Below are 22703 nucleotides of genomic sequence, written 5' to 3' on the forward strand. Positions count from 1 at the left end.
AATTTAAACAAGTTCCAAAAATAATACTAAAGCATTTATTACCTTGTAAATATTATAGTTATAAAATCCAGGATCCGATCGAGCTGTGGCTAATTTTTTCTTTAAAAAGCCAACTAGGTCTAATAACTTTGCTCGTAGTTATTTCACTATCAAACGAAATGCATATAGCTATCAAATGTTTTGGTCATAAAAGCGCACCCATGATGCATTTCTACAAGATTAGAATCATCAACCTCTATTAAACTGTGCAAGTCCACATTCTCTTTTTTGCGAAAATCACAGCAACAAAAACAAAAGAAAAATAATATTTACAAACCCACTTATTATATAGAATTTAATACATAACTAAGGACTCGAAAAAGTAAGGACGCCAGAAATTATATGTAATTGATTTCCTTATACTAAAACAAAAAAAAAAAAGTAACCAGTAGCTGGTAGCCAGTAATGAGTAGATGAGGACTTGACAGATGCTGCTTAATATTTAACTAGAGTTTTCAATCACAAACTTTTTCATGACTTGAATAACTTCTTCTGAAGCTTCTGAGTAAGGATCATTGGTGAAGAAACCGTGCTGCTTTCCCTCAAATTCAACATACTCAATTTTCTTTCCCATCTCCTTCAACCTCCTTGCATAATCCTCACCTCTATCTCTCAACAGTTCACAGCCACCTACGATCACCATGATGGGATCAAGAGCCACCACCTCAAGATTCAAGCTACCTGGTCCGAAGGGGTTCGCCAATGGGTGGTCTCTACTTGCCCCAGCAGGCATGGATAGCCTCCAAAAACTGTGATTTAACTTGGATTAATCAGTCAAAAAAACAAAAAGAAAGAATAAGGTAGTCATATGGATTCATTAATAATTCTAAGACATTCAGGCTGCATGTTAGCTGGGAACTTCAAGTATAGTGCACAACTTTTTTTTTCAGGATAAGGAGATGGGATGATATTGGGGGAGGCACTATCTGGTATATTTGGAGGCATTTATGTTGTTATTGGTTTAGGCACTATCATACCATCTCATTGCTAGCATGTGATGTGAAAGAACCCCACTGGAAAGGCAGCTCTGCTGACATAAATACATGTAAATTTTAGATATGCACACCTCTTCAAAAACCATCAATTACATAAAAAATAAAAAATAAAAACAAAAAAAAACCAGGTGAGACTTACCACAACATTCAATTTGATCATAAATGGGAGAACTGTATATATCAGGACACTGAACTAATTAATGGGGCCATGATTTAAGTGAAACATGATCAGTTGGTGGAATTTGATATTAGAGGCTGTGGAGACTTTTTGGCACCATGGCATATGAATACAAGAATCCACTAATTAAGAAGCATCTAAGCCAAATTGTTGTATTCAATTCTCTGAGCTTGACCTCTCATCTCATGAGCTCTACTGTTTTTCTTCTTTTTTTAAAAAAAAAAAACAATAATTGTGGCTTTGATCACGTTTATTTTAATCTGTAAAAAGATTGGAACTTTGCGAACATGACAACTTAATAAATTCTTGCTGGCCAATTCAAATACGTAAAAGAAGAGAAATGACCATGACTCCACGCAAATAACAGCGAAGCAGAGACAAGGCTCTATCATGAACTTTTTCGATCGAGGAATTTTTTCATAAAGCTGTCCCTAAAGGCTCCCTTGTACTGTATGTGTGTCTTATACCAGCCACCACTATCCCACGTAGAAATCAGCATCTCTCTGACCACCAATATTCATCTAGGCTAGACGTGTTGTTGTCCCTTTCAAGCCAGCTATAATAATTTATTGATGGACTAGGGCACACATGTCCCAAACGTGAATTGAACACCACTATCTGCTATCTGTTTAACATGAGGTGGGTACTAAATATATTAGTGTTTCTCATCCAGAAAGCATGCCAAACTTGTCGTTTGATCTTAGCTTTTGGTTTTTGCTGCATGGAATACTTTAGATTATCCTAGTTTTTGGATCAGATATAGCATGGTTACTCCTTGCTGAATCTTGTATAGGAACTATCACCAAACAATCAGGAAGATCTTGTCCTTATATTCAAGGCAACTAACAAACAGGAAAGGAAATCAATCAAGTAGTGAATAGTATATATTCACCATGTCAGTGCAACTGTGCTGCAAATTCCTTCTTGTTTCCGAGCTGATATTATTAACTGTTTAAGTTTTTATCCCATTTGTATCTTACATTAATATTTATTGCATGGAATTCTCAAGTGGACAAAGTATTCTGTAGAAGGTTCAGGGGAATCGAGGATAAATTTGAGGAAACTAAAACCACAGGAAGTGAGACCAAAAAAGAAAAAAAATGGATCACAATAGTTAGCACCACCAACTCTTTTCTATAACTCAATGTGACATGTGGAGCAATCAGGCACGAAGCCTGTGAGGTGGTGGGGGTGTGAGTGTGATTTACATTTTTTGCTTTCAAGACAGATACGTCCAAGCATCAATTGGCACACCACCTCCATTTGTACGGATCAACGAAGGGGCAAACACAGGCACCATCAATCAAAATCCTTGGTGAAAATGATGGCGTGGTCCAAGTCATTAGCAGGATATAAAAGGGGTGAATGATATTTGATCATTTCAAGCTCTCAAAAGAACAACACTACTAATAGAATCCACCACTCTTGCAGTCTAAGTAATTAGCGATATTATGTCTGTATATCACAAGTAGACAGGCAAAAACAAGGTTGTCATTTGTGGAGATCAATGAAAAAGCCGTATCTTTTGACTCTGACCCTTGATATCACACTACTTTCCACAAATTTGATTCCATAGCTGTCTTCTTTCTTTCTTTCCTACTTTCTCTTTTCCGATCAATTAGATACCACATTAAGGTTGACCAGTTTCGTTCAATCACTTTTATGGAGTGATATTCAAGATGGAGCCCTAAGTAGAGAAAAATACAAAACATCCCCACTAAATGAGGCACTTCCCAAAAGATAGGTATTTGTGTGTCCATTGGTTCTCAGAGAGTTGTTTTCATGTACAGACTGAATTGAAAGGCACAGCATCTTTTGAAAGCAAATTCATAATGAAATGACTTTGGCTGATATATGCATATAACCATAAATCAAACAGATTCATCGTATGTAGGTTAGTGCTGAATATGATCTAATGGAGGACTGCCCAAGAGATTGTGTTTGCATTAGATTATATAATATATAGTTTGACCGGATTCAAATAGTTTTATTGGTCTGGTCTACATGTATCAAAATCTATGTAAAAATTATCATTTGTGACAGATAGAGAGATTGATTAGAGTGTGTTAACGTACCGGTCCAGTATTTCCAAGTTCAACAACTGTTCACTGGGCCCTTCCTCTGACTTTGTCCTAGCAACCCCACCAAAAAATGGTGCTAGTAGGATATACCCTCTTACCCGAACCGGAGCCAACCTGGTCGAACCGACACCGATCTGAACCGCTATGTGGTGTGCAATATTGCCACCAGATGAGTCGCCCAAAACAAAAACCTGGTCATAGTCAACTTTACCACCATTGACCCATGCATCACCTTTGTCGCTCAAAACCTGAGCTTGTAGCCACTGCAAGGCACTAAGTCCATCCTCCATGGCCGCCGGTAGCCTATGTTCAGGGGCCAAACGATAGTCAGGGGCGACAACGAGTGCATTGAGCCCAGAAGCTAGTTTAAGGCAGCAGTTGTGACAGTTAGGCCACTCACGCGTGCCAACACAAAATCCACCTCCATGAAGGTAAAGTATGATGGAAAGCTTCTTTGTAGGGGATGATAGTGATATTGAAGTGGGTTTGTAGAGACGGAGGTGGAGGTTGTACGTTTTGTCATAGAGGCAGTCTTTGAAGAGGACGGACTCGTCGTTGATGATTGGCATGGGGAACCCTATATCTTTGGACCTATAAATGGTTCCGTCACTAAAGAGTTGGACAACACCACCGCAATCTTCTACTACATGAGGGAGAGAACCCATTTTTGCTACAAGTATTTGGTTTTCTTTCTCTATAGGGAGATGATGGTTGGCAATGGAGGTAATGGCTAAATATGGGAGGTATATATAGGCAAAAGGAAGGGGAAAAGGCAGGAGGAAGGGTGTGTGAATTGGAGCGGAGAAGGCAGGGATGGTTTTTTTTTCTTTTTATCTTTTTTTTAATTTGAAGGGTGATTGTGTCATTTAGGAGGGATATCATGGAAGGTGGTGGATGATTGCATATGCATTCCTAGCCATTGGTTTATCTTTTATCTTTTTTCCTTTTTTAATATGAACCATAGAGGAGGAGGAGGAAGGGAACATGCTTCTTCTGATAAGGTAATGTTTGATAATATGGCAAATAATATTTTTTAAAATATTTATTTATTTAAAAATATATTAAAATAAAATATTTTATATTTTTTAAAATTTATTGTTGATATCAACACATTAAAATAATATCAAAACAATTAATTTAAACAAAAATAAATTGAAAAACATGATTGAGCCACACAAACAATGCCTAATAGTTAAGATTTGAAATTTAAAAAATAAAATAAAATTGAGGTTTGTATTACTGCAAAAGATTTATATGAAGTTTAAATATAAAGGATAATTTTCTTCTTAGCCAACATTTATGAGAATATCCAATAAATTATATTTAAAAAATTATTGTCTTTGATTTTTTAAAGAATTTTAAAATACCTAATGATAGCATTCCTTATTTTGATGAAGCTTCTTAATATAGATTTAATATAGATGGAAGCATAGTTTTGAAACCCGGCCTGGCTTGGGACCCGGCTAACCCATGGCTGAAATCAGGCCAGGTTTATGAAAAAATAGAAAAATTTATGATCCGATGTGACCCGGCCGACCCGGTGGGTTGACCCGGTGACCCAGTTGACCCGGCAAAACCCGGTCAAAAACTCAGTTGCAACCCGTTGACTTTTGTTTTGTTTTTTTTCTCCTAAAATGACGTCATTTTAAATTTTTTTTAAATTATGAAATGACCCGCCGACCTAATGACCCCGTCAAAATCCGGAACTCGGCCCTTGGACCGGGCCGGGTTTAAAAACTATGGATGGAAGCAACACAAGAAAGATAACAAATATAAAAACACAAAAGTTTTTGAAAAATGGATTGTACAAAGATCTCAAATCATAATTTTATTACTAAATATTTATTTTAAAATAATTTACATCACTAATAGGTTTACAATTCTTTAAATAAAACTAAAAACTAACCTAAACAAACTAAGAAGCCTGAAAATAAACAAAAAGTAATAAAAATTCTAAACAAACTAGGAAAAAATAAATTATCAATCTTAATATTTGATTTCCTAAACTAAATAAAAAAACACCACAAAGAAAAATATTTTCCTAAACTAAATAGAAAATAATAATAACTAAGAAAAATAATTTTTTTAAAAAAAATTCTCCTGCATCAATCTTCCCGAATTGAAGAGAACTCATCATCAAATTTAAATTATTCTTATCTTAATTTTATAAATATCCAATCAAGAGTTTTTAACCTTTTACATACATAGCATTTCAATTAGAAATATTATATTTATCAACAACAACAAAACCACTCTTAGCATGCAGAAGAGATTTGAAAATCTCCTTCATAATTTTTATATAAAGTACAATAAAATCAACTTTGACCCATCAATTTCAAATTTCTTCTCAAATACATTAAGACGCATCCTTCATAATATGGTTTTATCAAAAATCACATTGGAGCCACATCCTTCGTAAATAAACTAAAAAACTAACCTAACAAACTAGAAAACATGAAAATAAACCAAAAGACAATAAAAGCCATAAATAAACTAAGAAAAGAGCACCATAACAATTATTTTCTTAAACTAAATAAATAATAATAATGACTAAAAAAAATATTTTTTCTCTAAAAAATACTTCAGCATTACTCCCCCAAAACTTACCTTTATACACACATTTATAACGCATCATATATATAATAAAAAATTTCCTTCAATCTTTTTTACATTTCAGCATAAATAATTTTAAAATGTTATTAATTACTAATTTATTTTGTGATTACTTGTGTTTCATCATGTATCATATATATATAGAAATTGCGATTAAAATCAATATTCGAATAGGCTAACTATTTATTTTACATTTATATTTTATATAATAGAAGAATATGTGTATATATATTAATTATGGGAATCGTCAAACTCGCCCCGAACCTTACAGGGAAGAAAAAAATTGAGTTTTTCTTCCATCGTATACTTAAATGGATGAATATGAGATGGGGATAGAGGTTATATACTGTGCCTAAAACCCCTGTATCTCCATTCCTATCTAGTAAGTTAATTAAGTTTCTTATCTAAAAATCTAGGAGGAAATTAAATGCCAGAAAAAAAAAAGAAAAAAAATCAGTGACGGAATTTAAGATTTCGATAGTAGCATGTTAATCATGGACTTATTTCGTTACCATGCACCTTTTCCCTTCTATTTTTCTTCCATTCTTTGTTTTTTTTTATATTTAATTTCCCCTGAAATCTATGGTGGAGCTAACCGTTGAGAAGATAGAACAGACAGCAGATCACAATAATACGTTAAGAATATAGTAAGAAGAACTAATTAATTAAGATAACGAATAAAACCAAAACGCATGGCGTCAAAGACAGCTCTTTTGCCTCTTTCCCAAATCCATAATCTGTCCATGCCATGTTTCTTGTCCCAAAATGTTTTCATTTACGTATAAATGTTTGTCAAGGCAATAAGCATTTCTTCATTAGACTTACAGTCTCCCAGTGGAAGAAGAAGTCGATCCTTGTACAAGCAAATTAATCTTTTCTTTTGAGGGATATCCATGCAGTCATGCAGACGTTTGGGCGTTGAGGTTACTCTTTTCCAAGTAAACTGGAGTCGCGTGTTTTAAAGAGAGGGCAAGTGTCCACTAGGAATTGTTGGGTCGGCGGCGGCCATGAGAGTTTCAAATATAAAACACGCCGTCTGATTTTATGTTATGGACAGGATTTGACTTCTTCTAGAGGCCCGTTTTTCACTGTTTTCCCCGGCGGATCATTATCTTGTTGTTTCGGAACAAAGGAACACGATGAGGCTGGCTGTGATTGTTTACAGGGTTGGAAAATGAGCTCAAATGCCCTGTGATACATGGTTTCTTTACAGGGTTGGAAAATGAGCTCAAATGCCCTGTGATACATGGTTTCTTTACAGGGTTGGAAAATGAGCTCAAATGCCCTACAGCTCCTAAAACTCACCTGGTTTCTTGCCACTTAACTTCCATCTTGCTAGCATTGCTTGCTCTCTCTCCCTACCCTTTCCCTGCTTGCACTCACTTTTTTTTTTATTAGTGGATTATTGTTTATTCAAGCCAAAACACTGGATCTGCTGACTAGTCGTTCTACCTTTTCCCACCTTATAATCCGAGAATTCCTCTTTTGGATCCCGTGGTTTAAAAAAGAGCAATTAAATTTAAATCATTGCTGGCTATTTTTTAAACCACACAACCTGTGCTGGGATGGTGCTAGCTGGTGACTTGAATTTCTTACTTGATTATAGGACGTTCTTGTGTGTGTTTGTGTGTATATATATATAAAAGAAATCTATGAATATTGGAATCAGACACCCGACAGAATCATAGAACAGTAGATAAACAAGACAACGAATAAAAACAACCTCTGCCAATGCCTGCTTCCCCAAATTTGTAATGGACAAGTGTATGTCGTCCTTGCTATTGCCATGTTTCTTTTCCCAAAATGACAATTACATTTACATATTTGTTAAAGCAAGAAACAATTCTTCACCAAATTAATGGTCTCCAAGTGCATGAGAATACTTCTAATTAGCAGACAAACGGTTCCCGAATCTACCGATTTTGAGTAGAGTACTATAGGTATACTCCCAGGAGAACTATAAAAGAATGTTAGTCAGGAATCCTTGGGGTCCGCCGCCATGTGAGTTTCAGTTCTGAAGCATACCTCCTAACTGTATATTATGGATGGACTTTGACTGCGCGTGCCCCTTGGCTTGGACGGTGTATTAGGCTACTGGTTGAAGAAGCTGACCAGAAAACGAGGGATATTTTGGACCAGTGTGCAGTGTTGATTTCAGCCTCTTTATGCATAAATCATGCAGAACAGAGCAAATTACGGATAGGGTTTGAGTAGCCGTAGGTTATAATCCTATCTCAACTCAATTGCTGCCAAATGGTGGTGAGAAGAGGAAGGATCCAAATCCAGGAATCATCTGTGGATCATCACAAACAATCTTGAATATCTTATCTTGACGAGGGAAATACAAAGAACTTTATGAAGCTTTACATTCGAATATTGAGTTGTTGTTTGTCCTACTCTTATATTGTCCTTTTACGGCCATTGTTGCCATGTCTCCATATTCTATGGAGATTTATCAATCAATTGGAACTTTGAAGTGCTGGGAGGCGACTTTCATTTTATCCTTTAGCACAAGCCTCAATGTCCTTATCTTCACTTGCATCATTTTCCACAATCATTCATCTTCGAATCCATATCTTAGCGTACGATATTTGAAACTGTGGGTGATGTCAGATAATGCGTGCACATGAGATGCTTCCTAGTGATTTTGTACTAGTCCCGATTCATTTCTGCGATGACCATGTCTATGAGTCTATCTGATCATATATTTTGTGAACCAAACTGTGATGTTTTATGTGATGGATTTGACACTAAAAAAGCTCTGCCTTTGGCGATGTTTGCATCTAGAAGCAGAACGTTTTAACAAAGCAAACAAGGGCAAGCTTCACCAAACAAATAAAAAACAAGAAAACTGCAGCACAAGGGCATGGTTAGAAATTTTCCCCTCCATGTTCTCTGGTACATGTTCCTGCTTGGAGAGCAACAGAGCAATATTTTAGCACCAGAAATTTTTAGCATTTTTTTAGTGTGTCCAAGTGGTCAAAGATCTAGACAGTGGGAGTTTTATCCTTAAAGTCTGCGTCTCACACACAGATAAAAGTAGATAAACATATAGGAAGTAAAAATTGACTTTGTGAAGCATAAGCAACTAAAAAGCATCTGAAGAATTCAAGTATTCCTTTTCCAACACAAAACAGAAATAACAGACACTGGAAAAGAGCTTATATACCTTCCATTGACAAAGCAGTATGGATCATAAAATGGTTCAATCTTTCTGCCTCATGCCGCTGATCTTCTTGGTTCAGGTCAAAAAGAATCATATTGTGAAAGCTACCTTCAACAATGCTGTTATTTGGGACCACAAGAAAGAAATTTCCATCACTAGGTTAATTCAATTGATCGCCCATGTAGAAAAACAGAAAAGGTAACATGCCTCTTGCATACTGTCACTAAAAGCTGTCCTTCAGAAATACATACCAAACCAATGGCGACACATCCACCTCTTGCCTGGACCTTGAGATCAATTCAGCAAGCTGTGATAGAGAACTCATACGTCCTGCATGCAATGAGTGGAGAAGGTGACATAATAAGAAAAGCCTTCCATATTTCTCTGAGTAAACAAAAATATAAAAAGGAAAGATAAAAGTCATTCATATAATAATGTATCTGTTGAAAAGAAGATATTCCCTTCATTCCTCAATTTTCATTTGATTATCCTTTCTTTCATTCTTTCTGGAAACTAAAAGGATTTCTTCGTTCAACATGGGCTGGGATTACTCTTAAAAAGTCTAGCTGAAAGCAGGAAACAAGGATTGGGACGGGACTTGGGATTGAATGATGTGGACATCAGATAAAACAACGCAAGTGCATCAGCGCAAAAAATGACAGCAAACTATGTACCGGCTAACTTAACAAAGATTAAAAATGTCATACAATAAGTGAAATAAACCATATCATTATCTCAATTAATCAGTAACATAATCGCCTGTATATGTTTTTGATGAAATAATCAAGTACACATAAGCTAAAACAGAAGATGCATGAAATTTAGGTATAAAAATAAATTTGTTGAAGTGACTCACCGAAATCATTGCCTCTTATTGGGTTTCATTGCTAAGCAAACCCATAGAGCCTCCTTCCCTATCTGCAGCACACCAAGAACTTAAATTACTATGCATGAGGGAATCATTTGATGAAATAAATGGTTTCAAAACAAAATATTTTTTCTTGCTAGCATGAGGAATCAAGGGGATAGCAGCCCTTTTAAAGGAAAAAGCTGCAAAACATGCAAAACAAAATGAATCCAAGAACTACCCACAAATAGTATGGGAAACAACAGGAACACAACAAGTCCAAGTGACTCTACCCTCTAACTTTCTTTTTTAGCTTTAGGGTGTTCTGCAAAAACAAAATATGAACCCATGTGCTCAGAAACGATCTTCTGAACAATTCATGTTTGTTCACTTGCATATGCCTCAACAATAAGCAGGAGATGAGTGGAGTGGCGATGAGTAAAGTAAGAAGATAAGGCTTAAGGAATCTTTTTGACTGAAAAAAGTGATGCAATCATTTAGATAAATATCCAAACAACCATCTAACCTTGTTGATTTTGAAGTCCCCAGAAAAATGAAAATTGCATTTGCTGACGAGAAGTGTGGAAATACACATTAAAAATCAATATTGCTTTTAAGTGATTACAATCAACAATTAACCGTGCCACAGAGTAATGAAAGCAGCTCAGAAGATGCAGAATCATAGTTCATAAAAGATCAGGAGTAAAACGTACTGCCAAATATTTGAAGCTCAAACACCAAACGTGGCCAGAAGTTTAAATTCACCAGACAGCAACAGATAGATGAACCATGTTGGAATCGATATTTTCTGCCTGTTCGGTTTTTTTTTACTTCAGTTTTAGCTTTGTAAATCATGACCTCATGATATCATGATGCTGCCTATGCCAGTCATTAGTTAGACAATGGTTGTTGAAATATAAGCCATAATCCATCAGATAAAAAAGAAACAGAACTGCACAAACAATTGATTGTAATAGATAATCCTTCGCTAACTGTGTTTTATCCAGTCAAATCTCAATCTATCAGCAGCTGTCTGTTGTGTGTTTGTAGTTTTCTAGAGGAACACCATTGATCCATTGAAATTGAAAGAGAAAGCAGTATTAAACTCAAAATGGATCAAGTAACATAGAGTTCATTTTTGCATTCCTAGCAGAACTGAATCATTCACATATCTGATATGCATAATTCCTAAGGATACCAAGGAAATTTCAAATAACTATTAGTAATTACCATATTCCAGAGAATGGGTTCAATGGTTAAATCCCTTCCATTAACATACTGGATTTTATCCAAGAATAAACATAAGCAAGTCACATGAAAAGACATACTTGCCAGTGCATATGAATTCAAAAATCAAAGTTGGGAGTTCAGTTAAATTCTTCTCATTAGCAATATTGACAGCCCTCACTTGGACCTCATCCAATAGCTCCACTCTTGACACCTGATTATAAAGAATGGATAATCCATAAAGCATTGAATGCATGGACATAATTTGCATCAAGTTCTACCTGTATACCAGACAGCATAGTGTCAATAGCAACGTCAGCTGCATCCTTAATTTTAAGGAAATTGTACATTGTAACCTGAAATGTTATGAAATCAATTAACAAATGCATCTATATCTGTAATAAACATATGTAGTGGAGAATTGATACAGAGAACAAGAGTTTATCAATTTCCAAGAAGAAAATAACCGCAACTTTAAAAGGTGGTTTAAAGTAAGATTATGATGCTCAATGAACAAAACTTCTCATATATTTCTGATTAATGTTTTTACATAAGAGTGTGATAATTACTTCAGCATGACAAACTTCAAGCAACCAGAAATAACAAGAACTGCCAGAACTTTCACTCTCACTTGTCCGCTGCCATCATAATTCTATGTTTGTGTTCTTGATATACAATTGTCCATCTCTAAAAAACAAACAAACAAATGAAAAAAAGGAAAGGAAAGGGAAAAAAAATTAAAAAAAGAGGGGGGGTTCTTCCAAACAAAGAAAGGATGAAGGTACCCCTGAATGCAGTGGAATTTTCTGAGGCCATAGGGTGACCTCTGTTGTTACACCAAGGATCCCTTCACTTCCAATCACCAGTCGAGTCAAATCATATTATAAAGCAATAAATCCAATAAGGTTAAGAGTTGACTTCTCTGAATATGCAATAAAATAAGAAACCCTCTAAAGCAATTGAAATAAGGATAATGGAGGGCACCCTCCATGCATGCATGATGGCCAACCATCTTGAAAGCTGGAGAAACATGAGTCCGGAATAGCAAAGCATGATTTAACAAACAAAATTTGAAGGCTGGCTCCACCAACAATTATCTGGCCTGTGATTTGCCACAACACTCTCCTTAATTTGATTAGGATCATAATCCCAAAGGTTTACCTTTTCAGGTGATGGCCATATTGCAATTAATTATATATCCCCTCCCCTCTCCCCCGTCCAAGGAAAAAGAAAAGGAAAAAAAACAGAGCAACAGAGAAATAAGAAACCACGACTTAATATAGAAAAGGACAAGATAACACACCCTGCAGCACTCTTTCGAGCACGAGAAGCTGTCTTGACCACATCTCCATTGGGAAGAACCACCTGGAGCATAAATAGTATAAGAACTAGATTGTCACAAAAATGAACTTGTAGATCAGGAGGTCAGGGAGCAAACCTTGAGACTAATGACATCATCTCGCATGGTTCCATACCTGCATGCTAAAAACCAAATCATTAAATCATGTAAGAAATAAGACTATTGATTCTTGAACAGGTTTCTAATTTTTTGAGGATAAAAAAATTTAGGAAAATAAGTACAAAAGACAAAAGCTTCAAAATTCAAAGCAAACAATATAGATTCAATTTAATATAGGTAAACTTTTGCGAATTCTAGTCTAATCATTTGGGAGTCAAGAAAAATTGTCTATTGCAATACCATATGGATTACCCACTGTAGCAAATGAGCTCAGGTGGTGCCATTTTCATGTGTCAGGCATCAAAGAATGGTGGTGCAAGTCATTCTAACTTTTAAGCATTAAGAATGTCTTGTTGCCAAAGCATACACATTTAGAATTCAAACATGAGCACTAACATAGGGAAAAGCGCAGCTCAAGTTATAAATCATGGTAGTAGGAGAAATAATTGGAGCATTTTGTTGACAGGTTAGCATGATTGATATTAAATAAGGCAAATCAAAAAGGTGCATTCTCTCGATAGTCAACCCTAAATGGAGTAATACATATCATGAATAAACAGAAATCCTAGACTATTCTAACCCAATGCAAAGTAATGTTAAAGCTTTTGATGGCTCCAAGTGGCTACAGATGTTTTAACACTTCCACTGAAAGTATTGCAAGGTTAAACCTTATCATTATACTGCAGAAGATCACTTGTCAAAAAAGCTGGATCTGCACACGTTTGTATTGGGGTGTTTGTGGTGGTTATGAGCAATCCCAGTGACAGGTGCAACTGGGTGCCTACATCACTCTATAATCATGTATGCAATAGAATTGCTGAGAAAAAAAAACTATAATCATTTGGTCACAATCAAAAGAAAATGGGTTAATAAAACTGATGAAATATGGAGGGAGAAAAGGGTGTAGAAGAATGGGAGAAAATCAACCTTTATCTTGATAGTAGCCAACACAGTTCAATCAAAACTTGAGTCTAACTACTCGTTTTGACTTCTGAGCAGCTAATTTCATGAGTACTATAACCATCAAAATGAAATAAAGACAGCTGATAAAGCAGTGCAAATACCTCACAGCTATAGAACCAGAGCAACGAGAAGCACACATTCCCCCTATTGTTGCACCAGGTCCTGCCTGTCAACACATTCAAAGAAGATGCTAATCTCAACTGCTAAATTGACCCAAAAAACAGTTGCCAAAATTGCAACACAAGTAGTGGCCAAATTCACCCATTATGCAAGACAATTATAAATGCAGTTGAAGTAGCATCATCTTAAAACACACTATAATTGGACTTCACACTTGACACATAAAGGAACCAGAAAGAAGGGCATCCCAGGAACATGTTCCCTGAATTTCCCTGGATCAAGAGGAGAGAATAGACCATGAGGCTCTAAGAATCTATTAGGCTCCATCCAACCAATTCCAGGCTCAACAACCACATCCATGTGGTCAATGTGCAATGCTTTCACATTCTAAAAATGGAACAAGCAGTTATAAACATGAAATAGAACAAATTCCAAGTGTTGATAACTAGCAATTGGCTTCAAAACATGGGTTATCTAGGAAAATCGCTCAAAGACTTGTAGCTAAAATAAGGTGCAAAAATCACTTTGAATAAGATTTTCAGTAAGAGAAACAAAATTAGTTTACCCTTTAGATATGTTATCCTTACAAAACATCATGAACAAGCTTTTAATTAAAAAACTCCAAAAAGAATAAAGAATGTAACTACACCTCCAACATTGCATTTCTAAAACAAACGCAGTGCCTCCTTTTTCCGCCCATTCCACTACTCCTCTAGAATAACACAATTACTCTTAAAATATAAAAAGGAATAAACTGACGGAGGAGAATGGAGAGAAGGCGGGGATTGAAGGAGAGAGATCGGAAGTGGAGAGTTGGAGCAGGAAAAACGGAACGGGTTTTTTTAAAAAAAAATAGAGAGGTGATTGATTGAGTTGGGAGATGGTGGAAGAGTGAGGTGCGGAGATTGGTTATGGTATTTGAACAGGAGGAGGAAGAGGAGGAGGAGCGTAGGCTACAAAGCCAGTAAAGTGAAGGCCTGCCATTTGGTTCCAGTGAGAAGAAAGAGAGCACACTGGATACAGAGGAGTTGCATCATGTAAGACAGAACCAGATAGGAGGAGTGCTGTAGCCTGATAAAAGCAAACGAAAACCAACGCAAATGAACTGGTGTAGGAAAACAAAATGAAAATGAGATTGTTTATAAAAAATAATATTAAAAGAGTTTACAACGTGTTTTAAAATAAATAAAAATTATATTACTCGAGTTATAGAACGTAATACCAAAGGACAAAGACGAAAAGAAATTGAAAAAAAAAAGTCTCTATTCATTTCATCTATGATAACCTCGTAATCTGAAAAATAAATTCGAGATATTTTTATAAAAAGTATAAATAAATAAAACTTTATATTTAATAAATTCAAAATCAAATACTGAAATAAAAAAACAAAATAGATATAAAAAAATTAAAAATTAATATCGATGTCAACTCAAACTAACATCTATATGATCTAAGCCATGAAACAGAGATGATCTCATTGAAAAAAGTAACGAAGTCCAATCCTCAATAATTCAATACTAAAAAGATGAAGGTCAAAAAATAAAATTAATTTTAAAAAAAGATTAAAAAAATAATTAAAAGAATGAAAAATAAAATTAATATAAAAAAATAATGCAAAAGCCCCGAGTCAATCCAAGTTATCTAGATAAATGTGTGACCAGAATTGCGAGATCGGATTATCATCATGGAAAACAAAATAAAAAAAATAAAAATATTTAATCTTCAATAAACTTATTGTTGAATTATAAGATTGAAAAATAAAATATATGAAAAGAAAAGACATAAGAAAATGTCGATATCCATCCAGGTTAAATTTTCATACATGTGATCTAGATCATAAGACCAGGATCACTCCACCTAAAAAATTAACGAAACTTAATTCTAAACAAATCAAATATTGAAGGATAAAATTGAAAAAAAAAAGAACTAATTTAAAAAAAACCAATGAAAAAAAAACAATTAAAAGAATAAGGGTAAAATGTGACATAAAAATCAAATGATAAAGAATGAAATTGAAAAATAATTTTTTTAAAAAAAAATAACAATCAAAAGAACAAGGATCAAATTTAGTATAAAAACCAAATAAAATAAAATATCAAGAGATAAAATTAAAAAAAAATTCAAAACAAATTCAAAATAAATAAAAAACAATAAAAAAAATAAGAGCTACAATTAAAATAAAAGGAAAATGAATGACACTTTTAATTTTGATTGGGTTTGCACGTTAGAATTCAACTACCACCTGATCAGCTTGACGCCTTATACACGCCACCTTTTTGGATGTGCCTACACACGCCACCTTTTTGGATGTGCCTACACATGCATTATCGACCAAGATGGCGATTGCCTTTTTTAACGACTAGGAAGCACCGCATGGGCTTCCCATACATTGGCGTGTGGATTAACCTTTTTATTTATTTATTAAAAATCTAAATATTTCTGCCCTACATAATATTAATAAAAAATAAATTCACACCATAAAGCTTCTTGACATAAGCTATAGATTTTTTCTCTCTTAAAGTACCATGGTAATTACATTAAGATAGAAAACCGAAAATGCTCATGTCCAAACAATTAAGCAAATTTAAACATTATATTGTGAAGGTTAAAAAATTGTTCTCCCTCATTCAATCTAATAATGAAAAATGAAAAAAATAATTTTACTCCTGGAACTAAGTTGTATGATTTTAATTGTAGAGGCTAAAATAGTAATTTTGCTCCTAGAAATAAGTTAAATGGTCAGTGTGCACAGTAAATTGCCTCTTTTTTAACTTTTCTTTTAATTCATCATAGAGATTTTTGTTTATTTGTTTTCAAGTAATACCATTAAAATGTCAAATGCCTTTTTATAATTATAATTATGTAGCTAGAAAACCTCATTAAAGCAAAATAACATTCATTTGTAATTTTATAATCTTAAGAGGTTGATTTGGTGATTAATAATTTTTTCCTTTAGCTTTTGAATTCAAATGTTAAGGCGTTATTTTTTTTTAATGTGTAAGGTTAAAGTGACTTATCTAATAAAACAAGCATTAAAAAAGATTATTATTATTATTTATAATACAATTTAGTTAATATCAAAATCCAATAAATTTTGATTGTTTTTTGTTTAAAATTATTTTTCTGATATCAAAAATAATTTTAAAAAAATAAATAAATATTTTTTTGATATATTTTTAAATTAAAAATATTTTAAAAAACAATTATTTCCTTACTCAACTTTACCGGCGGCGAGAGAGTTCTCTAAGCCTACGTTTAGGAAACCAAAAACAGAAAGATGGAAAATTTGTGCAATGGTGCCCGTCAGACTCCACTATCTAAGCTTATAGTTGTAGACACAGTAGTCACATGGAAGGAGAGACGTTTTCATTTAAAACACAGTAGTCACATGGAAGGAGGCGGCATCTTTTGTCTATGCAACTCGTTGAAACTTCGGACTCTTTTTTATCTTCATGCAATCACGTATCTGCCACGAGCAGATTTCTTTCACATCACCTGTCCGAACTCCAAAGGTTAACGGCTTGAATCTGAACTAGGCTTTGCGCACGTATGACAAGTACTGCAAGATGCTGCTGAACTAGGTTGTTTTGAAGCATGTGAATAGAAGAATGCACAAATAGAAGGTCTTTTATCAGGGGAAAAGGAGAGTGATTTTAGCCCAGTTTTGCCCGTTGCGTTGAGCGGTGGCTGTGAATTTGCAATCTATTCAACTCAGAATAGAAGTGTAATCAAGAAAAGGAATGGAAAAACATTTAAACGACGAAACGAGAAGTTGTTCGAACTGAAACATGGAACGAGTTGAGGAGTGGTACATCAAGATTCATAAATAAATCAAAGTAATACATAGATATTACTTGGTGCTGACCAAAACCCTCTTCTACCAAAAACTACTGGATTCTTTTGCCGATTTTCCTTCCTTTCTTCAAGAACAACCAAACAGGGAAGAAAAGGGCTTTGTAATCTGGAACTGCACAGAGGTAATAATGATCTTGAATTGATCGAACTCGAAACCACCAAGAAATCCACAGCTTGCACTCGGTAATGCTACAATTATGATTTTCATCTCAAGCAACTCTGGGCTCAACAATGCGAGCTATAAGTTGAAACCACTTGAAGTCTGCTTCAAAATTCTCCCTCCATTCAAGCATTGTCTTTGAAAATATTATGATCCAATCAGTACCCAATGGCATATTTGGTCCGTGAATCCCAATACTCCCTGGTTTGTTTTACGTCCTCAGCATGTTCAGCAGCCATCCTCTCCTTCCAGTACTCATTGCACCTAAAAGATTTCAATAATCAGAAATTGTCAATTTTAAACAAGAGAACAGAATTTCAATTTCTTCACCTTCTTTTCAGTAGCAGATCAAGTTCCAACATGTGCACTGCATTAGTGTATACCCCGGCCTGCACATGATAGTGAACAGACTTGAGATCAATTAAATGCCAGAATATCCATTTCTTTAGAAATATATCCTTCAAACAACGTAGACAGCACAGGCATGCTACCTTTGTTAAGCAGTGTTCACTTCAATAAATTAAAATACCAGATCTCTTCAAGTTGATTAGTTAAATCTCATGAAACAGAAACATAAATGTTAGAAAAGAAAGATATTTTGTCAGACTCAAACAGCTCCCTGAAAGGTAAGGCCTTCCGTTATTGCACTGGCTAGAATAGTCCACGTTACCATTGAAAACTCACCACCTGCAAACCTCTCATGGCAAACAAGAAAGACAACTAGCAACACTGAAGATCCCAAGAGATTTGAACTTATTAAAACCTTTTTTCTTTGTACACACCATCAAAATATCATATCCATTGCACCCAACCAATGAAACCAATCATGCATGGTGTATGACTCGCTCATTTCTTCCACTGAAACAAAAGAGGCCCTTGAAGAGCAAAAGGTATCTCCGGTAATATCCCTTGTCCCAGGGGATATACCACAAACCCCTTCAAAGTAACTATCCACCACAAGCTCCCGCTTAGTACATGCCTAGGAACAATCTTATACATCAGGGCATCAATATGCATGGAGCAGAAATCCTTTTATCCAAATAATGATTTATCTGCAACCATCAGGGATTATAAGGAGGGAGTACCACTACTACACCATCTCCTAAAGTGTCAAAATATCATCATTTTTGCCCACCAAGATCAAAACACAGTATTTCTAATGACAGAGGATAATAAATTTGTAATGATTTCATCATCATATACCTAGTTTTGCACATAAATTGTTTTAGCAGCAAAGAGTATGCTAGACTAGTTCTTTTATACAGTGTTCAAATCCTGAGACTATGTATCAGTGGGGGAAGGATGAACATCAATTGATAGTAGTATGGCATGATTATCTGAAATCATGCATCCTGATGCTTGAGACATTATAAGAGGTTATGCACATAAAGGCAGCTCAGTGAGGGGATGGCATAAGAGTATTTATATCCGATCAGTATAAGAACAACAACAGGAATAAGATACACCATAAGACTGATTAAAAGATAAATACGGAGTCATTTCTCTCAATCATCTAATCCTTGGGTGAAATAAAAAAAAAAGAACAAAATTAAATGGTATTGGTAAGTGGTCAAAGGAGGGAACTGGCGGTGACATTACTGCCAAGCCAGAACCCAACACAGCCTTGAGCAACAGCACATCTCAGAAGGGTACAAATTCAATAACAAACAATACATCTTTTCATATTCCAATAGGAGAGACAATCATGCAAAACATCAGATGTCAAGAAGATCATATGATGAGGAAAGTATTTTTAAAACTCTTCAACTAACAGCATTGCAATTTTCCATTTAAAGCAAAAAAATACATTGTTTTGGACTCAAAGATGAGAAAAGGAATGACTCTTTCTAAGACTCTGGCGGGATTGAGAAAGCAACAATGAGTTGCTTAAGCCATACTAATGTGTTTAAGTGTATTGAGGTTTCAAAATTAGGTTTTGAAAAGGTCAGAAACCAGCTTTATGACTCATGATCTACATTTTGCAAAGTCAACGAGAAAGCCAAACACATACTAAATGCAAAACACATGGTTTTCATTTTCCATTTAGATAGATGCTCATTTCCTCTAGGCATGTCGGACCAGACATGTATTCTGAATTGCTCACATTGCTGATGTAGTGGATAAGGTAGTGTCTTTCAAAACCAGAATTAATTCAGCTATTTATGTTTTGGGAATAAATGAGTCAGAGCTTTGAAGCTAGGATCTTAAGAAAGGTAAAAGTATATGAAATTATTGGTTTCAAGAGGTCCAGGAAATAGAAGTCTTTGATTACCAGGAAACTATACAAGGCTATGTTAGGAGTCTTGTGGTGTGGATGTCATATCATGTCATGTTATATTTTGAATAAATTCTTTTTAATGGTCTTTAGGTTGAGATTGGCTCCCTTGTGTCCATTTGTAGTCTCCTTTCCTTTGTAGCGGATTTAAACATTTATATTTTTTTTCCTCCTCCCTTCCTCTCCTAAACTCATCAATTGTTTACTACCAGTTAAACTTTTGGAATTCGTGTGGATAAATAATTGATCCAGAACAGGTTGAATGCCATATTAACCATCGAGACAACTAGTTGACATAAATCCTGTGCAAGTCAGGCAGAGTATTGGATGGTATTTCCTTTCCTGAGCAAATGAAATTCATTTCTCTAGGAGCACATATATACTCATGCAAATCACTTTCTAATTCAAACATATAATATGCATTGACACATGTGCAAGTACGCACACAAGCAATTATACAACAGATACACATAAGGTGGTCTAGTGCAGAAAATTATAAACCTCAAATTGCTTTAAAGACATACAAACCTCTCTACAGATGGGGCACTTTGCATTTGAACTTGCAGTTTTAAGGCCTTCAAACATCAGCACAAAAGCAGCTGAGCAAGCACACAACTTGCAGAAAAGATGACCACAACTCAAAGCATACGGATTAAAAACCGTCTCCTGAGAGATGATGATGATGATATGACCAACAAAAAAAAATGTTAATCTTCTTCTTTTTTTTGTTCCTTTGGAATGTACCAGAAATAATGTCTTACCAAGCAAATGGCACATGTCAGACTGTATTCTAATTTCGTAGAGTTTGGAAGTGTCAGTGTCATAACAGGTTCTGTACCATTGAGATCACAGGAAAACTGACTGCAAAACTCACTAAACTCTCCTCCATCTATTCCATCAAAATTCAAATAAAAGGCTCCCAACTCTATCAGCCAAGGCGATTGCAAAAGCTCTATATGTTCAGCCTGCATCTTGGATTTGAAATTGTTCCCATTAACAGAGCAATGCACCTAAAATTGAAGTTCAGAAAATCTCTGAGTTTTGTCTTTGATGTAAGATAACATAAACCTAATAAAAAGATCAAAAGATAAAAATGGATTAAATTGGTGCAGACTTTATCGTATTTCTTTAGAATTTTACGAATAGCAATTGCATTCATGGTAACATATTCAATCAGCATACGCCCTTCTTCAGCCATGGTCTGCTGATCATTTTTGAAACATTGACGTAGACGCAGTTTGTATCTTTGTATTCCCCTGGCAACATGAAGATGGAGGAGATGTCTAACTCTAGAACTAAAGCATCCAGCTATATGTGAAGCTTCCCTCATCAATTCTGAAAAGAAAATTTGATCGCACACTACAAAATTAAAAAAGATATTTAATTATAACAAAGATATAAACCCCATTACAAACATTCAGCCCTCAAAATTATTCTGTTCTAAATTGAGGCTGTAAAAGTAAGTTGATTTAATAACCTATATTGTGAATTGTCACAAATATTCAAACTAAAATATTTTATATACAAAAACTTGCCAGAAGCCAATATGGATCATTACATTTATCATAAATCATAAGACATGAATAGCTAACCAAAAGCACGTCAAATCAAACTACGTTTTCCGGAGAAGGCAATCAAACTACATTTTTATCCTCCTTTGTATGTTAGATACATTCAGGTTCTTGAATCAGTAATGGTGACGAAATCAAAGAAAAAAAAAATCAGTAAACTTTTGAGAGTTTAGCAAAAAGGAAGTGTCTGTCATAAGTTGTTATAGCAATTTTGAAAATACAACAACTGTTCAAAACAGGATAAAAACGCATATGAAATCTCTTGAAAATACTCCAACTACTTTCAGTCAACTACCGCAGCTGACACTTTGAACTACCACAAAACCAATTCAAAACATTATTACATCCATCTTAGAAACGCAAAATCAATTTATAAACAATTAATTACTTCCCGACCATTGTCACAGTTCATTTCATTGCCATAATTTCTTTTTCACCTACCCTTCTCATAACTCCTATCCTCAAAATGAGCAAGAATATTTCAGTCCAACTCTTCACTTCTGGGACAAAATCAAATAACTTTACAAACAAAACTAGGCAACTAACAATCACCCACTACCTCAGCTAATCTAATATTTACGAGAACCATAATCAGCCTTAATCTCGGTGCACCAAAGCTGAGCAGAAAAAAAATAATCAGCCGACAACTGCCATCCAAAAGTTTTCAAATTGGACAGAAATCCCATATCAAGTTTACAGCTTTCTAACAAAAACATTAGAGGAGAAAACAAAACTTACAAGGGCAAGATTCACAATGGCAGAATTGAGACAACCCGGAACTCAATTCATTATTTCCTTCGTCCTTTTGCTGCTCGTTTTTGCAAGAAGCGGATGCGGAACCTTGGCTTCTGCAATTTTTTAAGACTTTTTTGAGTCTTCTGTACTCAACATGAGCACATTTAACCAAATTCCCTGTTTGATCTCCTTGCAAATACTGCATGAACGTGTCTCCAAACTTCATTTCTAAAGAGTTTTTTGGAATTTGGAAAGGGATTCCTTTTCTCTCTGTGGTGCTTTGACCTTATTGAAAGGTAGAAAGAAATCCCTTCTTTCCTTCCTTCCATCTTTGTACAAGAAAGACCCCTGTGGCGTGGCGTGTAATCCGATGGTTTTGAAGAGTTTGCCGGCTAGATCGATGACACGTCGCACAGTTT

The 22703-nt window shown here is 35.0% G+C and overlaps 3 protein-coding genes across 26 annotated transcripts; all 3 read right to left on the reverse strand.

The window, feature by feature from the left end:
• Positions 1-287: 287 nt before the first annotated feature.
• LOC133688663 (carboxylesterase 15-like) lies at positions 288-4131 on the reverse strand. Its single transcript, XM_062108233.1, has 2 exons — positions 3288-4131; positions 288-788 (listed from the first exon to the last, which is right to left on the reverse strand). Exons 1-2 carry the CDS (start codon positions 3956-3958, stop codon positions 482-484), a joined length of 978 nt encoding a protein of 325 aa, XP_061964217.1. The 5' UTR covers positions 3959-4131; the 3' UTR covers positions 288-481.
• A 3488-nt stretch (positions 4132-7619) lies between these two features.
• LOC133688046 (D-lactate dehydrogenase [cytochrome], mitochondrial-like) lies at positions 7620-14793 on the reverse strand. 24 transcript variants are annotated; one of them, XR_009841099.1, is made up of 12 exons: positions 14338-14793; positions 13670-13734; positions 12585-12628; positions 12450-12511; positions 11932-11998; positions 11716-11833; positions 11428-11502; positions 10633-10794; positions 9929-9990; positions 9324-9402; positions 9076-9191; positions 7620-8199 (listed from the first exon to the last, which is right to left on the reverse strand). XR_009841099.1 is itself a non-coding variant. In XM_062107429.1 (9 exons), the coding sequence occupies exons 1-6, from the start codon at positions 14386-14388 to the stop codon at positions 9987-9989; spliced, it is 294 nt and encodes a 97-aa protein (XP_061963413.1). In that variant the 5' UTR covers positions 14389-14793; the 3' UTR covers positions 7620-8199; positions 9076-9191; positions 9324-9402; positions 9929-9986. The 24 variants fall into 24 exon arrangements, 1 of the variants encoding a protein (XP_061963413.1); XR_009841097.1 differs by having other exon boundaries at positions 10633-10798; XR_009841092.1 differs by having other exon boundaries at positions 10633-11360.
• Positions 14794-17439: 2646 nt separating this feature from the next.
• Positions 17440-22703, reverse strand: LOC133688679 (probable E3 ubiquitin-protein ligase BAH1-like). Its single transcript, XM_062108254.1, has 6 exons — positions 22288-22703; positions 21093-21337; positions 20740-20988; positions 20507-20644; positions 18034-18092; positions 17440-17967 (listed from the first exon to the last, which is right to left on the reverse strand). The coding sequence occupies exons 1-6, from the start codon at positions 22508-22510 to the stop codon at positions 17862-17864; spliced, it is 1020 nt and encodes a 339-aa protein (XP_061964238.1). The 5' UTR covers positions 22511-22703; the 3' UTR covers positions 17440-17861.

The sequence above is a fragment of the Populus nigra genome, chromosome 3, assembly GCF_951802175.1.
Source record: "Populus nigra chromosome 3, ddPopNigr1.1, whole genome shotgun sequence".
Lineage (NCBI taxonomy): Eukaryota > Viridiplantae > Streptophyta > Magnoliopsida > Malpighiales > Salicaceae > Populus > Populus nigra.